The 18,846-nt window shown below is 38.8% G+C and overlaps 1 protein-coding gene across 1 annotated transcript; it reads right to left on the bottom strand.

The window, feature by feature from the left end:
* Nucleotides 1–14,685: 14,685 nt before the first annotated feature.
* Nucleotides 14,686–15,516, bottom strand: LOC108982770. The gene is made up of 2 exons (XM_035690875.1): nucleotides 15,411–15,516; nucleotides 14,686–15,320 (listed from the first exon to the last, which is right to left on the bottom strand). Exons 1-2 carry the CDS (start codon nucleotides 15,514–15,516, stop codon nucleotides 14,686–14,688), a joined length of 741 nt encoding a protein of 246 aa, XP_035546768.1.
* Nucleotides 15,517–18,846: the final 3,330 nt, after the last annotated feature.

Genomic DNA, 18,846 nt, shown 5'->3' with positions numbered 1-18,846 from the left:
CAAAAACGACAATTTGTATGGCTTGCGCCGACGATCTATCTTCAACTGTAATTTCTAGACAGTTTCTTCAAAAACCATGTTCTCACAACTGCCATTATCAATGATCATCTTGCAGACTTTATCTGCAACTGTGCAAGTCGTGTGCAAAATATTGGTTCTCAACCAATCGTCCCCTGAATCACTCTTGGGAATCAGTAGACTCTTATGAACAACCAAAGTCTCATGGCCATCACCATACAATACGTCTCTATCCTCATCATCATCGTACATAGGCTCTCCATTCACCTCAATTTCTCCTTCCACATCTTCCTCAATTAGAAGAGCTTTGCCCTTTTGATTAGCAGGCTTCCTGCATTCAGTCGTTTTATGCCCCTGTTCACCACACTTAGAACATCTAAGATTAGAGTTAGAACTCTGAAGCTACAGTGGCTGCTAGGCCGGATGAGGTTCTTGAGGGCGAATTGCTTGACTGTTTTGATCTCTTCTAATCACTGGCCTCCTGCTCTGCTGTTTCTCTACGATGAGTGCACATTGGTATGCTTCAGAAACTGTCCACAGCAAGTGAAGGCTGAGGACATCCTGTAGGGACTGCCGCAATCCTCCCAAATACCGCTCCACCAACTGCTCTTTTGTCTCATATAGATCATTACGGGCAATCAATTGATAAAATTCTTCAGTGTAATCATCAACCATTCTCATGTCTTGTCTCAACGAGTGAAGTCACTGGAATAGAGATTGAGTATAGACAAAGGGAAGGAAGTGACCCTTCATCTTCTTCTTCATCTTATCCCAATTAGCAATCTTGGCCTTGCCATGCTTGCCTCGTGATCGCCTTAACCGCTCCCACCATGCAGATGCTCTACCTTTGAGTTTGATGGTGACTAGTTTCACTTTGACACGATCAGGAACCTCCTTGTAGTCAAAATTCGCTCCACCTCATGCAACCAATCAATGAACCATTCAGCCTGTAACGTACCAGAAAACTCGGGTAGATCCACTCGGAAGTCTAGGTCCCCATGACGCTCCTCCCGACCATGGTGCTCCTGGTATAAAGGATGCTGGTGATATGTGTTTTCGAAACTGGAATTGGAATCGTGATCTTCCATCTAACGATCGCCGAAATCTTGCGTCGTTAGACGCTGGGTTAACTCTGCAACTTGTCTCTACAAATCTTTGATCATCAAATCCTAAACTATATGATCACGGTGCGGGACTTCCTCGTTTGGAACCTACCCCGACGACCACGACCACGGCCACGAGCCACGAAAACTGATGAAAATCACCCTAAGAAAGATGCTAAAGCTCTAATGCCAGCTAACGCCGAACAAAATAGCAATTATTCTGTAGGCTAGTTTTAACAGATAATTCATAGGAAAGAAAACAATAGAATCGCCCAAAAACAGAGAGAAAATGTCTCTGATGTTCAATTCAATTATCAATATTCCAAAGTGACCAAATCAACCCACAAGCCGGGCTGTAATAGCTGAAAATCGATTGTATTGGAATTTTACCAAAAATAGAAAAATCTCAATAATCATGCCAAAATTAAATACGTAAATAAAGAAGTAATCTGACAAAAATCTGGCCCAAATCGAGTTTAGAATCACTTCCAAAACAGTAAATGAAATATTACCATAAAAGGGAACAAATAACTAAAAATAGGAAATAGGAGGGAAAATAGTGGAATTTGGCTTAAAAAATTATGCACACTAAGCATAGCTGGGTCCCCACGACGTGCGCATCGAAAATAGCTTTCCGAATTGGAGTCATATGCGCGATTCTGATACCCGTAGCCAAATGTATGGCCAAAATACCGAGACGTGCCCAAAACTGCCCCAATCAAGGAAAGATCGTGATTTACTACCCTCTTTGCGTTGATCTGCCACCTCTAGGTATTTTAGCGCCATCAATGTGTAATCTGAAAACTTAGCATCATCTGCCTCAGATCCTCCTGCATCACTTCTTCCATCGTCTATTCAATTTTCCTTGAAACTCTTGTGGCCAAGTAAGGGGTTAGGCTGATGGCGTGTGAATAGAAGAGAACTTTTAGGCATGCCCATGATGATGCTCGGCTATATGCTAGGTGGTTTTGTTTCCCCTTTGTATGTGTATAATGATGCAGCCTAGGCCTTTATGCTAAGTCTAATTCTCCCATCAATTACTTTATATTAGGGCATGTCTTTCTTAAAAATTTTCCACTCAAATTGACTCACACCAATGGCTTCATTCAAGAGACAACCGATTGCACTCAATGGTATTTTTAAGTGAAGTGCATGGGTTTGACATGTTGCTAGAAGTCATGACATGAGTTGACACTCCTTCCTTGCTTAGGGTAACATTTGTTGAGCTCTAAATTGAGAAGGTGAAGGCTCGGTAGCAGATGGGAGGAAGAGAAGAAGAGAAATCAAGTTTTAATGCCAAGTCTATTACTTGGTGATTGGAAGGGTTTGAGTTGGTTTTGCCTTCTAGTTCTTGTGTCAAGATAGTGTAAGAAACTTATGAACCAAGTTTGGGTTGAGGGTGCCACTTGTTTCGGTCAAGCTTTCCATTCCCATGCTTTGGTGTTGTGGTCTAAGTGCTTAAGTTTCATCTCCAAGTTGGACTCAATATTTGGCCCCAAGTTCCCTCCAAAGTAGCCTTGTTTTTGGGCCTTGGATTGGGCTTTTCTTAATGTGCCTTGGTCCATTTGGTTGGCCCTAATTTTTGGGCTACAAATTGGGCCTCAACTTGGGCTCTTGTAGTCACTTTGTTGAGTCTCAACTTTGGCTTTGTTTTGGGCCAATTCTAGGCTTTTTCCTTAAGTGTTTGATCCTTTAACGTTTCCATACTTAAGCCCATTTCCTATCTAGCTATGATCCACAACATGTTATGGGTTCATCTCCAAGCCCATTAAGATGGTAAGTCCTCTTCATGCCACTTGTGACCTTCCTATTGGTTCCTTGACATATATTTTCCATAAAAAGTTTATTGCACCCATGATCTCCAAAAATTCTATCTAGGAAGATGGTGGAGGTCACTTAGCCAATTCATGGTTCTATATGTCAAAAATCCAATTCCTGAAATTCATATTCTCACCTAACTAAATCATCATGGCCAAACTCCCATTATCCTCATGGTTTCTTGATTTGATTTTGGCAGGGTGTTAAATCATGTGACTGAGGAACTTAACTTCCCCTAATCAGAACTCACACTTGCTGAATTTGGCAAATAGTTGGCACTCCTTTAGTTTTCCCAATACAATCATTAGGCGGCTCTTATGATCTTCAACATTCTTGGAATATACTAAGATATCATCTATGAACATGACCATAATCGTGTCCAAGAATGGTCTAAACACTCTATTCACGGTGTCTATGAATTATGCTGGGGCGTTAGCTAAACCAAACCACATCACCGTGAATTTGAACTGTCCATATCTTATTCTAAACGTCGCTTTAGATATGTCACTTCCTTAATCCTAAATTGGTGATAACGAGATCTAAGATCAATCTTAGAGAATATTGAGGTTTTTTGTAGCTAATCGAACAAGTGATCTATCCTGGGTAAGGGATATCTATTCTTTATTGTCACCTTGTTTAGTTTCTGGTAATTAATGCACATCCTAAGATTTCCCATCTTTCTTCTTAACGAATAATATCGATGCTCCCAAAGGCAATTAACTAGGCGTAATAAATCTCTTTGCCAACAACTCTTATAATTGACTCTTTATCTGCTTTAACTCTGACAGGGCCATTCTATAAAATGCCTTATGTACTAGAGCTATTCTAGATTCCACCTCGACTGAAAACTCAACTTCTCTGGGAGGGGGTAATCCTGACATTTCCTCGAACACTTTTGGAACTTCATCTACAACTAGTATCCCTCATACTTCCTTAGGTTCCCTAGGCTTAAGTTCTAAGTGTACTAGGTAAGCCTTAGGTCCACTCGTCAAGTCCTTTTTGGCTTGTAATAATGTAAATCTTCCTAGCCGTAATTTATTAACCTAGAATAGCTTGCCTTCCTCTCCAATCACTTTAAATAGCATTGTCCCCCCCCCCCCCCCATCGACAGTTTATACTCACGTAATCTCGAAACAATAAATCCGTCCCTAGGATATTATCAAACCCGAGTAAATTAAATAATATCAAGTTTGCCTTCCTAACTACTCTATTTCGAGCAGGCAACTCATAGCTATCCTGGCACAAGATATTATTCCCTGATTGGTAATGCTACAGAGACTCTTTGTTGCATCGGCTCAGTCCAAAGGCCTCTTATCCTAACAAACGTATTGGAGAGGAATGATTGGGACACACTTGAATCAAATAAGGTATTCGGGTAGTACTCGAACATCCTAACTCACCCTGGAACGATCAAACCAAGTTGACCCTTACAACTACACATTCAGCTAAACTAAGGTTGGGGTTCCATACTTATGATGATGCTCGCCTCTTGAGTCTTTGGAGCATCCTCGCCAACCTCTCCTAGTGCTAAAGCATATATCCTTGCTTGCACAATCTGCATACAGCCTCCTCATCCTCCAATGGGCTCGACCCTTTGTCCTTGAATCACATAAGGGCAATCCTTGGCATAATGCCCTACCTATCCTCACTATAGCATGATAGTGGAGCCTGCCGACACTCTCCCTTGTGAGACCTATGCCATTTACTACACACTGGTGCTCTACCTCCTAAACAAACCTTGAGAGTACTTTGTGGGTGTAAGCCTGTCCTTAATACAAACTTCTAGGGCGACCCGAAACTGCTTCCATCTCCCATAAATGTTCTCCACTTTTAATTTGACGCAATGGCCACTAAATTGCGATGTTTGCGCTCTGCGATCGAGGCCATGTTCACTAATCTTTGAGAATCTTGTATCTGATGATAGGCCACTTGTGTTCGTATATGTGGTTGTAACCCATCTTGAAACTGTTCAGCTTGCATCTCCTCTGTAGAGATGAGATGAGAGGCAAACCTTCCCAACTCCATGAAAGCAACATACTATTCGACCATCATGCTACCCTGGACCAGATTAGTGAAATCCTTTTATTTCTACTGTCTCATAATTGCAGGAAAGTATCGATTGTGAAACTCCATCAACCTCTTCCAAGTAATGGTGGCCTTCATGGATCCCATTTCCATGACAAGCAACTGTCTCTTGGCACTCCACGGAATAACTACTTCCCTTTGGAGCATATAGCTCGTCTATAACACCTTTTGACCTTCCGTGCAATCACACACTTCAAAAGTTCTTTTGATGTTTATAATCCACCTTTCATGCTTCATTAGTCCTTCATTGCCAAAGAATCCTAGGTATTGTTAAGCCAAAACTCATTGATAAGTACAGCCTTGCTGCTCATCTCGAAGGTGATTGATCTATTCATGTATTTGCATATGTCATTGGAGAAGCTCCTATTGTTGCTGTAATACATTCGTGATACGATTAACAGCTCATGCTGTGATGGCCCTAGATTCTGCTTGGGACCTAATTTGAAGTGCCGGGACATGTAACACAAGGTTACCTACCTACCTCCATTCATGATAATTAAAGATGCAATGCAACTAGCATACAACTAACAATATGCAATATTCATAGCAGACAATTTGTTTTTTTAGCGATACTATGAACAAGAAGTAATGTATCCCAAAAACATAAACATACTTTATGAAATTCACAATATAACTAATATACAAAAAGTTACAGTACTTGTCCAATAGATTTGTAATATATTTAGTACTAGAGACAAAGCTCCCTAAGTACATGCAAAACTACGGTAACTGTCAGGCTAATCCATTCAGTAGCTCGCGCAACTTTTTCAAGGATACTGTAATACTATCAAGAAAATAGAGCGTCAAAGTGATGAGCTCCACATCATGCCGTTGCTAACTGGTTGACCGCCTCCAGTCGATCATCTGTCGCATCTCTTAATTCTGGCACATGATCTACTATTTTGGGGGAATGATAGTTGTGACTACTACGGTGAGATTTGATTACAAATCTCAATAAGTTAACAGGAAACTTAACATACAGTTTAAACATGCATGCATAATAATAAAAACATGAATGCATACATGAGTTATAAATAAGCATGACGTGACTTGACATATAACATGATATGCACTTACATGAATTAAACAGAGCACAAACTGAACCTGAAACTCGACTTGACCTGAATTGACATGAGCAGAACTAAACTGACGTGAACTTAAACATGACATAAAGCTAAACATGAACTAAACTTGAATTGAATGTGAATTGAGTGAAATTGAACATGAACTGAACGTGAAATGATTGAATATGAACATGAACTAAACGTGAAATATATGTGAGATGCTTGAAAGGACATGACTAAACGTGAACATGACTGAACGTAAAAGGACATATGACTTGACGTGACGTAATGTGACATATATGTGAGATGCATAACTTGGCGTAACATAAAACAAACAAATAGTACGTGACATGGTATAACATGTAACAGACAAACATTACGTGACATGGCATAATGTGTAACAGATAACATTATGTGACATGACATAACGTGTAACAATAGCATTAAATGACATGTCATAACACATAATAGATAGCATTATGTGATAGAATATATTGTGTAACAGATAAATATTTCATGGCAGAATAAATAGTGTGACAAATACATATGTCGTGACAGATATAACATGTGTAACAGACATACATGATGTAACATGGCATAGCATGGCATATAGGATAACATAAGTACATAAATAGTAGTTACCTTATCAATCGCACATACATAGTAATCTGACAGTAAGTTAGAAGCTAACTTACAGTGATCATTGCGTTTTATGAGAAAAAACATGAAACATGAGAAACTGTAAGTAGGAGTTCTAATTTTTTGAACCTTTATCACTAATGACTTAGAAAAATCAAAAATGCTAATTTAGAGTAAAAGTACCATTTTACCCACTATATGTAGAAAAATGATAATTTTGCCCCTAATTTGAAGATTTCACATCCTAACTTCAAAATTAACCAAAATCTACATTCCCATATAAATTTTGTCCTAAACTCAAGTATCAACTTAGAAATGTTTAAAACTAAACACAACTATGAAAAAAACCTTAGGGTCAAAACTTCCATAGGGCATATCTCTTGAGTTTGTTGCAATTTCTTCAAACTTCAAAACTCATGATCAAACTGAAATATTGCAACAAAAATTCTCTTATCCTAAAATTAAAAACATGCTTAAAAAAACCCACAAAAATATACTTCTCATAAACACAAAGCTTTTTAAGCAAAAGATCCAAACTTCTAACCAAAACACAAACCCATGAATCTCAAGGGTTTGACCTTTTTCAAAACATCTCCAAGAACTTCCAAAAATTCAAAACTTTCTTCTAACATGTTCATAACACATTTATAAGAAGTAACATGCTTTGAATCAACACATAAAAGTCACAAAAAATTACAAAATCTCATTTGAAGCATTTGGCTCCAACACTGAGTCAAAAACAAAATTTTTTCTCTACTTTGCTTTGATCCGAGACATACCATGTTGGGCTCTCTAAGCCAAAAACATCATATCATTTAAAAATATGTCATAAAATAGATCCAAGCATTAAACTTAAAATCATGTGGCTAAATATAAATCAAAACATGATTATAGTCGAAAACATCAAAGCTTTGACCTAACTGACTATTCTCTTGTACAACAATTCATATCTTTGAAACTAACACAAACAATCTTCAAAATAACATCCTAAGATGTAAATCAAAGCCTTAGGATCATCAAATAAAAATTTCAAAGCCACTGGACTAAGATTAAACCACAAAAGATCCAAACTTCTAATAATAGAAACTATGTTTCTCCTTCCAATTTCTAGGTTTCTGGATCTGAGAAACTATTTTATCAAAAGCTTTTCTCATGCAATGAATACTTAACAAAAAATTATATAAACATGTCAGCAACACTTCATAAAATTGTTGAACCAAGCTATGTCCATTAGTTTGGTCAAAAACTCCAAAATACAACACACTATCCAGTTTTTTGCCCAAATTGACATTTCCATGGTTGGAATAACATTTGACCCACTAAATTACCATGAAAGCAAACAATAAACGGTACCCACAAAAACTAGACTCAAAGGGTAACAACTTTCGTGATGAAGATTAGTAAGTTAATACTTACAATGGCTTCAAAAATGGAAGGCAAGAAAGCTTAGAAAACTGCCCAAGAGAGGACTCTAAGTGTTCTTTACAAGAACGGAAATGAAAAGGAGTGAAATGAGTGAAACGATGACTTGCACGCCAAATACAGTTTGGAAGAGTGAATTAGGGCTTAAGTGGCACCTTAGGTCATATAAAGGTGCAAATAGTGAGTGAGAATGGGCTACTGCTACTGCCGTGCAGAAGCGTGGTGGTGAGGTGGACTTCCCTCTCACAGGAAGTGTCAAGGGTAGAGGTTGGTCTTCTATGAGTGGGTGGAAACTTCCTCAAGAAGTTTTGACATGGTGGTCAAAATTTGTGAGCCTTAATGGGCCTTAAACTAGTTGGTTTCATTTTGGGGTTTATAGTGATTTTGGTTAGGGTTTAAGATGCTATCAAGTCAAAATCCAATTTTTCTTGTCCTAATAAAATTTCCAGGGCTCAATGGGTTGAATAATGAGGTTATAACATGAATTTGATGGATTAGTAGCATGTGAAATTGATTTACTCAAGTGATTAAACACAATGTTAGAAATCGGTTCAGTTTAGGGTTTAGAAACCAAGTTTAGGGTTTTGGTTTCAACCAAGTTTTTGGAGTTTAAGTTGAATTCCAACTATTTCTGGTTTCATTAGGGTTGAAACCATCTTTGGTTTGGCACAAAATGGATGATTGGATGGAATAGTGTTTTGTTTAGGTGGCATGATCTCACACCTTGATTTCCTTCATATTTCCATCTCATGGTTCCTTTTGGTGCCAAGTGTCCAATACTATTACATATTGTGATGTTGAAAACATTGCACTTGGTGCTACTATCAATGTCACTATTCATTCTGAGAAAAGTGAAAATAAACTTTGTACAGTAAAATTCTAAATATACACACTAACCTAACTGTACAATTCTTTATTGAAATTAAGCTCCAAAGTGCCTTGAATTAACAAAATGCATTTTTGAACATGCGTTTCGTCCGAAAAATGAAAATGATTTTATTATACCATAAAATCCCAAATATTTCTCTGAGTCTAATATCACAGATCATATCGCATTCTGACATTTCTAACTATCTCAAATAAATAAAATTGTGCTTCTGGCACCATAGTAAGTAGTAACATTGATTATGTTGACAGACTAAAATTTATGTAAATGATCGATTTGTGAAAACTTATAGAGTCTTCATGGGGTTCCTAAAGTATATTAAAATTCCATCATTGAATTTCTAGTAGGTTGTTACATGTGGTACTTCACTATCACCTTCACCACGAGATTGATCTCCCTCATGATCACCCATTGATCGTTTGTTTTGTGGAACTCTTGGTCGACCATAACAAAATCCTGCCACACAACCCAATTCTATAGGAGTGTAATCGGTCAGATTCATTCTGGTGTAACCGGTACACATCGATTTTGGAAAATTTAAGAATTGATATGGACCGATTCATCCCCAAAACTTGAACTTTCAGGTTTTCTATTTTGGTCTGATCTGGTCCACTATTATGGTTTACCGTTTACACATGTAGCACTAGATAATTTTAATATTATATTTCTTTCAATTCGAAACTTAATTGGTAGAGTTTATTCAATTATACTAGTATAATATAAGTAGTGTCTAACATACATAAAATGTTATATTAATTTTATGTTATAAGATTAATAGACTTGAATAATAAGATTATAATTTTCATATTATATTTATTAGCAATTTAGCAAATAATATATAATTTATATATACATATATCTATTTGTCTGGTTCGACTTGAACTGGTTGTCAAAATATGAAAACTGGTACTGCACCGGTTAGTTACAAATCGAATTAAACTCACCAGTTCAGTTCGGTCCGATTCAACCGATCTTTCAATTTTTTTTACACCCCTACAAGTCTACCACTCTTTTTGTTTTTTGAATATTCAAGCTTTCATCATTAATTTAGCATGTGTTGGATACAAAGAGGGATTCCCTCCATTGTTATGCTCTCTCCTAAGAGAGTTTTAGTGCATTCTTAGCTAAACAATGAGCAATACAGTTTGAGTTTCTAGATATAAAATGAACCGATCCATACTCCAAGTTCTGAAGTTCAGTCTTGATGTCTTGTATAATCAGTCCTACTGAGCTCCAGTCCTTTGCCTCTGAGTTGATATCGTTGACCACATTGAGAGCATCCCCTTCTAACAATACTCTTGAGATGCCTATCTGTTTACAAAAGAGGACTGCTCTTAGTGCAGCCATTGCTTCTGCAAGTTTGGCATCAGGAAATATGCACCTTGATGAACTCAGAGTTGCTGTTACACTTCCTTCCCAGTTTCTGATCACCACTCCCACCCCCATTCTGCTGTGTACTCTGTCAACTGAGGCATCCCAATTTGCTTTATATACTTTGAGTGGTGGAGGACTCCAGGTAGTTAATCCAGTAGGTCTTCCAGTGATCAAGTCCACTTTCTCCCTGTCATTGGCTTCTTTAAAGTCTTTGGTCGATTGAAGAGCTGCTTGGGCTATCTGAGATGGATTCTCAAACTTTCCTTCAAACAAAAAGGCATTTCTTCTCCTCCACACATGATAAGTTGTACATGCAAACAGCTCAACTTCCTCCTCACTGAGTATTGCTATTACATGTTCCACTACCTCTTTGAATGATTTGAACCCAACCTTCATTTTCTGAAGTCCTCTAGAGCTAACAGACCATACATCCGTTACTGCAGAACAAGACCATAATGCATGCATAACAGACTCTGTCTCCTGTCTACAGATGGGGCATGAGGGGTCTTCCTTAATTTTCCTCTTTTTGAGATTGAGGTTTGTAGGTAAAGACTCGTGAGTAGCTCTCCATAGAAACATCCTAACAGCACTTGAGGTCTTTAACTTCCATATTTTAGGCCACACTTCCTTCTGCTTGGGTTGTGCAGAGCTTTGTCCCTTTGGATACTGCTCCATTGTGCCTAACAAATGATATGCACTCTTGACAGTGAACTTGCCATCTTTGGAGCACCTCCAAATAAGTTTATCAGGGTTGCCACACCAACTAATAGGTATCTTGCATATGTTACTGATGTCTTCTTCTGTGAAAACTCTCCTCAAAATCGACATGTTCCAAGTTTTAGAATGCTCATCAATCAGATTATTGACTTTCCAGCATGCATGCCTCTGATCTAATGGGGTCTGCACTTTGAATGTGGTTGGTTGAGGGATCCATTTGTCTCTCCATATGCTAACTCCTTCCCCATTTCCAATTCTCCATATCAATCCTTCCTCTAACACTTTCCTAGCTTCCAGAAAGCTCCTCCAAAGAAATGAAGCATTGCTGCCCAGTTTTGCATTGAGGAAGTCTGACTGTTGTATTAGTCTCCACCCCTGCTTAGCCAGTAGAGCCAGGTTGAAATGTTCAGAGTCTTTGTATCCTAGCCCACCTTCAGCCTTATTCTTTCCAAGTAATTTCCATGGCAACCACTGAGTCTTGATTTTATTATCTCGACTGCCCCACCAAAACTTTTGCATAAGTTTGTTCATAGCATTGAGAATAGTTTTTGGCATCTTGAATATGCTCATGCAGTATGTAGGTATTGCTTGGACTATTGACTTTAATAACACTTCTTTTCCAGCATTTGAAATGAATCTAAGTTTTCAGTTTTCCATACGATTCCTTATAGAGTCCAAAACTGGTCTAAACGATGCTAGCTTGTTCCTTCCAACACATGAGGGTAAGCCAAGATACTTCTCAAACACTTTGGCTTCCACCATCTTAGAAGCTGAGATAATAACCTGTTTTGTCTCAAGTGCTGTATTTTTACTGAAGAACATTGCTAATTTCTCAAGATTGAGTCTTTGTCCAGAAGCTTCCTCATAAGTTTTGAGAATTTTAGCCAATCTACTCCACTCTAGTGCATTTGCTTTACAGAAAAGTAAGCTGTCATATGCAAAGAACAGATGATTAACCTTCAACGATCCTCTTGCAAATGGAAAACCAGTAATGAGTCCCTTTCTCTCAGCTTCATCCAACATTCTCCCAAGAACGTCAGTACATAGAATGAAAAGGTAAGGGGATAGAGGGTCCCCTTGCCTTAATCCTCTAAAAGGTAGAAAATGTTGTTGGGGGGCTCCATTAACAAGCAAAGAATATTTTTTTGAAGAGACACATTGCATAACTAAATCTGTCCACCTCTTATCAAAACCCATCTTTGACAGCACTGCCTCCAAAAAAGACCACTCTAACCTGTTGTAAGTTTTGCTCATGTCTAACTTCATAGCCATGTACCTCTCCTTCTTATGCTTCATCCTATGATTCATTGAGTGCATTGTTTCATATGCTACAATGATATTGTCTGAGATCAACCTCCCAGGAACAAATGCACTTTGTGATGGAGATATCAACTTGGAAAGACAAGGCTTAATTCTATTGGCTAGTACTTTGGAGAACACTTTGTAAATCACATTGCATAAACTTATTGGTCTATATTCAGTCACCAATGTGGGCCTTCTCTTTTTTGGGATCAGCACTATAAATGTTTCATTAATCTCCTGAATACCCCTCTTGGATTTAAAAATCTCTTTGACAACCTCAACCACTCCCTCACCAACTGCTTCCCAGTGGTCTTGGTAGAATCCAGCCGAGAACCCATCAGGTCTTGGGGAACTCATTGGATTCATTTCGAATAAAGCACCTTTTACCTCTTCATATGAACATGCCTTTGTTAACTGGAGGTTCATCTCGGGTGTCACTACTGATTCCATATCAGCCAGGGCCTCCATGATGCCATTTGGGTTAGAGGACTCGAACAGCTTTTGATAATACCTTTGAAATATGTCCCTGACTTCTGACTTGTTGCTCACTTGCTCCCCTCTTTCATTTGCAATCTGGTGAATACTGTTATTCTTCTTTCTTTGGGATGCACACTTATGAAAGTAGTTTGTATTTTTGTCTCCCTCCTTGAGCCATAATTGTTTTGCCCTCTACTTCCACTTGATTTCCTCTTCAGCTAATAGTTGATTAACTTCCCTTTGATAGCCCTTGATGGTGTCATTGAAATCTCCTTGGTTAATTCTCTGCAACTCTTGAATCATCTCACTCCTTTGTCTAATTAGTTGTCTCTGCTTGCCATTCATATCTTTTGACCATGTTCTCAGTGACTGTTTGCATCTGTCCAGGCCTGCTTGGAAGTTCCTCATTGATTGAGCCCCTCTGCATGATACCCTCCATGAGTTTTTTATTATATCTTTGCATTCCTGTTTAGTAGACCAGTAAGCTTCATACCTAAATATTCTTGTTCTTCTATTAACTCCAACTTCCTCATTATCACAAGGTATCAACAAAGGAGAGTGGTCTGAATTGAGGGCAGGTAACACTAAAACCTCACTGTTGGTGAATTGTAATGGCCATTCCCCGTTTACCATAGCTCTATCCTGTCTTTCGTTGGTAAATGCTCCCCCCTCCCTATTGTTACTCCAAGTGTACTTAGAGCCTATGTATCCAAGATCACTCAATTCACATTCATCAAGAGCTACTCTGAAACACTCCGTTTGAGAAAAAGATCTGGTGGCTTCCCCATACTTCTCATCATTGCTCAAGATCTCATTGAAGTCTCCCATACATAACCAAGCCATTGGAGTCTCGGGTTTAAGCATTTTAAGGAGGCTCCAACTAGCTTTCCTTTTGTCTGTGACAGGGTTACCATAGAACCCAGAGAGTCTCCAGGGTTGCCCACTACTCTCAGGTAAGATTGTCAAAGAGATATGACTATTAGAGTAAGAGAGTAGTTGAGCATTTACCTCAGTTTTCCAAAACATTGCAAGACCTCCACTTTTGCCCATGCTATCGACCACAAAACTTTGCTCCATTCCCAACTTGTTCCTCACCTTCTCCATTTTACATCTGTTTCCTTTGGTTTCTGATAAGAAAATAACAGATGGGGTTCTTTCCTTCACCAAAAGGTGAAGTTCATTAACTGTCCGAGGGTTCCCAAGCCCTCGGCAGTTCTAGCTTAGTAGTTTCATAGGGATTGGCAGTGCTGCATAGCAGGCAGTGTGCAGCCAATGCCTTAAACACAAACTCTTCTCCTTCCTCAACATGAGTCTGTTTACTTCTTTTGCCAATCAGCCTTACATTGTCTATTTGACCCTTTCTTTTCCTTGCTTTACTAGGCTTATCCAACTCCATGTCACACGTATTATGCTGTAAATCATTGCTGACTAGTCTGGCATGTGCTTTCCTCTTCCACTTGCCTGTTTGAGCTTTGTCCCTATGAGAAATTACATTAGTGACCTGAGCAGGAGGATCACCCTCTTCATGTAACTGTACATGGACCACTTTTGGCTTCTCAATTGTCTTTAGCTTAGAACTTGGTCTCTAATCCCCTATCTCTATCTCGATTACTTCCTTTCCCAATGTAGCTTCTACTGAAACACTTATTCCTCTCTCTTCGCAGGATATGTCAGCTTTACTCTGACAGCCATACCTACCACCCTTGTTTCCCGCCTCTTGTACCTCCTCAGTTCCCGCCATTACACTCTCCTCTCTTCCCTCTGGTGCTTCTTTTTCCTACTATACCTCTCCATCTCCCTTTCTCTGGTCATGACCCGACTTCCTTCCTTGATCTGTTTCCCTTCTGGATTGAGAACCCTCAGCAAAAAATGATTTTTGACTGGTTCTTAGCCATGCACCGTATTGTTGGTTGAAGCCTTCCAAGCTGGCTTTTCCTCTATCAAGTTGGTCGCACATACCAGTGACATGCTTGATCTTCCCACAATGATAACAGAAGTTTGGTAACCTTTCGTACTTGAAAGGGATCCAGTACTTTGCGTTCCCGAGAGTTAAAAATCTCCCTCTCGCCAAAGGTTTTGTAAGGTCTATCATTACTCTTAACCTTAGGAAACTACCCCAGCATACCCCACTATCATCCGTGTCCACCATGAGTACCTCCTCCATTGACTTGCCCAGGTTAAGTCCAGTGTTAGCATTCATCCCAGCAAAAGGAAGGTCATGACATTGCACCCAAAAAGGTTCATGCTGGAATTGCATTTCCTTCCAAGACTCGTGGCCTTCACAATCCTGCAGGCAAATTAGATTTTTGTCAAACGACCAAGGTCTTCCTTGCATGATTCTCTTCTTATCGGCTTTCTCCTTCAACTCCACCAGGAACTTATTCCTCCCTACTTCTTTGAAAACAGCCTTCCCTTCTATTTGCCACACTCATGCCATAGTGTTTCTAAGAGCACCTCTATTTGCTTCCTTATATGTTATCACCATAATCATGAAACAGTGTTTACTCTTTGCCTCTGAGATTATCACCTCTTCACTACTAACCACCACCTCCTGTTGTTCTTCTTCCGTCAGCTTTAGTCCCTCGCATAACTTTGACAAATCACTTTCCATTTCCTATCCTACACAGACAAAAGTCTAGGAGGACCAGTCTCTAGGTTTACAAAGAAACTTAGAGAGAGAACCTTACACTCAGAGAGAGAAGGACGTGACAAGTCTACCACTCTTTAGTTAAACTATCACCTACTTAGCACTGATCAAGTCTACCATATGTAAAATTCAAGCCTATGATGCTAAAAAATTGCAATGTCATCAATTCACATAATTTAAAGTCATCATCTCAAAATCAGAGTGTATAGGTAACTGAAAAAGATAATGAGGAAAATGTACTTTAATGTAAGAAGGAGGTAAGTTATAGAATATGAAAACCCTAGACTTACAACATACTTACAAACATTTACCCACATTCTTGCTATGGTTGTAGGAGCTAACCTACCTAAACACTACTATTACTACAGTAGCATCGCTGATGATCCGTATGTTGCAGGCTTTGAAGTCACTCGATTTCTTGAATACTCTGACTGGATGAAAGGGTAAACACTTAACAATCTTGAAAGTAAAATTTTGACTTTTATCATATGCCTTTTATACTTTTGGATTGCTAGCCCTAGATTCGACGTCTGTCCCACTCCATATTTGCTTTTGTGGGACCTTCAATGGTCGAGACTAATAGGAACAACGCGGGCACATCCCGGCAGCTTGCCTTGGTTCCAATCCCATAGTCCATCCCCTAAAATGGGTCTCCCATGTCGCGATAGACCATACCTTTTGTTTGGACGATATGACCTGCAGACTCACTTCAGATGTGACATCTCTTATGGAGTATGGGTCTCTGTATACAACATCTGCCACCCTTTAAGCACCTACGTGTTGTCTACGAGAGCTCCCATGTCTCCCGAGAGTCCGAAGAGTTAACTCATGTCACTTAAAAATCATTTTTCTTCCATATAGTACATACTCTAATTTTTCTCTATCGCACAAAATACTCATATATTTACATCAATTACTCCAGAATAACTATTCTAAGACAATACAAAGTCTTAATATAAACATCAATCTCCCAACAAATCACATCATCAGAGCACAACAAGCTTACTGAATGAAAATCCTCAATACCCATATAAACCTTCTATGCTTAAACCATCATTCTTAACTCTTCTCACCCATGCTCCATATCCTTGATCCTCAACTGAAACATTCAAATCATCTGAAAAATATTGTGGAGATAAGAGGTGAGTTATCAACAACTCAGTAAGCAGAGAACATATACTAGTATGTAAACATGAGCCTTTTCAGAAAGTTCAGTATGCAGAAACAAAAACATTTTATTTTTATATGCAGATATCAGAAAAACGTGTTATCAGAAAATCAGAGCGACTTTTCAATCTTTTCATACTCAAAATCAACAATTCATATTTAAGGATCCATTTCATATTCAAAACCGCTTTGGCATAACATAACTGCAAATCTCCATCTTATCATATCATATTATATCATATACCATGTTTAACCCCCGTGGTAGGGTTGTGCTATCCCCAGTGGCCAAACCAGGCAGTATCATGTGGTGAACTTTCCCTTTTTCAATCTTGAAGCCCCGAGTGTACACACAAGAAAGAACACGTAAAAAGACCACTTTGTTTCCAAAGTGGGTGCACTCTATCATATCATGGTGGTACCAACCATATCGCGTGAACAATATCATCATATCAGAACCATATTCAGAACAGATAAGTATACCAAAGTTTTATCATATCCATATCATATCAAACACGTGCGAAACATATTCATATAATTTCCATTTGATCAAAAACATATCCAAATCATTTCATATCACATGCATAAAAATCTCAATGATATCATATTCGCTCTTTTGCATATTTCAGAAACATGTCAAATATTGCTCATGTCTACACATTTCATGTCAAAAACATTTCCTTTCTCTTTCATATGTATCTCATGATGGAATGTGAAACATATACTGAGGTTGTTTTTCACTTTTTCTTTTTAAAACAACATGCACATTTTTTTACAAACCAACCTCAGTTCATTTCTTTTTTTTTTTTTTATGCAAATCTAGCATAGGAACCCCGCTTACCAGGACGACTTAACTTTTCCAGAATTTTCTTCAAATATGTCGAGTCGACTATAAATCGTCACCTATAAAAATAATCACGTAATTTTCGTATGTTTCTAATCAATTACGTATTTCGATATTTAAGTCTAAACTTAAAAAATAACCTATTTAAATTCCTCGAAACTTAAACCCTCATAATTCAAAAAATATATCATCACTTTCTAAAATCATCAATATCCACCATAATCAAAGTCAAACTCATAACACTAATATTTAAACCCGAAACTGTCAATAAATCTCACATCATAAACCAATCACTCAAACAACTCCATAATCCAATCCAACCGACCCCTTACTCCTCGAACTCAGTCCGGCACAACTAACCAATTTACAATAAATATGAGTTAGCGCTAAAATACATTTAAATCTCAAAAGTTCTTTGTAAAAATACTTACAATGCTACAATGTAATTTTTGAAAGATCACGGAGGTACTAGAAGCGGCAACGCAGCAACAAAACAGTGTCAAATGCACTGTGGCCGTAGGTCTCAAAAATCCACTTTTGAACGGGTGCTAACGAAGACCCGAGATTGATAGGGTAGGGCTTAGGGATGTCGGTGATGCTAGTGGTGGTGGTGGTTGGCCGTGGGTGGCGGCGCAAATGGTGGTTGAAGTGAAAAATACCCAAAACGAAAATGTTGATGAATGTGCTTCACCGGTGCCGGATCAGAGGTGGGGTTGGGTCCAATGGGTTTCTAGGAGGTCGAAGATGATGTGGTGAGAAGATGGTGGTCGGAGGTGGCGCGACGGTGGTGAAACGGCGCAAGGAGTGCCGCGGCTTGGTGATGCGCGTGGGAGCTAATGGCAGCGCGGTTGGGGCTGAGATTACAAGGGGGTGGTCGCCGATGGCTGGGAAGGACGATGGGCCGGGCGGTGTCGCTCACGGAGACGCGAGGCGGCGGGGATGGGTGGATGAAGGAACGGACGGAGAGAGGGAGGGGGAGAGTCGTGCGCGCGCGAGAAGAGGCCAGGGAAGAAAAGAAAAAAAGAAAGAAAGGAAAGAAGAAAAGAAGAAAAAGAAAAGAGGAAAGAGAAAATGTAGGGAAAGAAATGAGGTCCAATCCTCACATCTTGGGTCACAAAAAATGATCCAACGGAAACGATTTTAAAATAGTAAATGAAATAAAATAATTCAAACGTAATGATTAAAATGAAAATAAATAATTAAACCCAACAATAAGTTAATTTAATTTGAGAAGAAATTTAAACGCATAACAATAATTAATTTAGAGAAAACACTTCAAAAATAAT

The sequence above is a fragment of the Juglans regia genome, chromosome 1 (assembly GCF_001411555.2).
Source record: "Juglans regia cultivar Chandler chromosome 1, Walnut 2.0, whole genome shotgun sequence".
NCBI classification, from domain to species: domain Eukaryota; kingdom Viridiplantae; phylum Streptophyta; class Magnoliopsida; order Fagales; family Juglandaceae; genus Juglans; species Juglans regia.
Note: the sequence above shows the minus strand (reverse complement) of the source record. Positions and strands in the feature narration are given on the sequence as shown.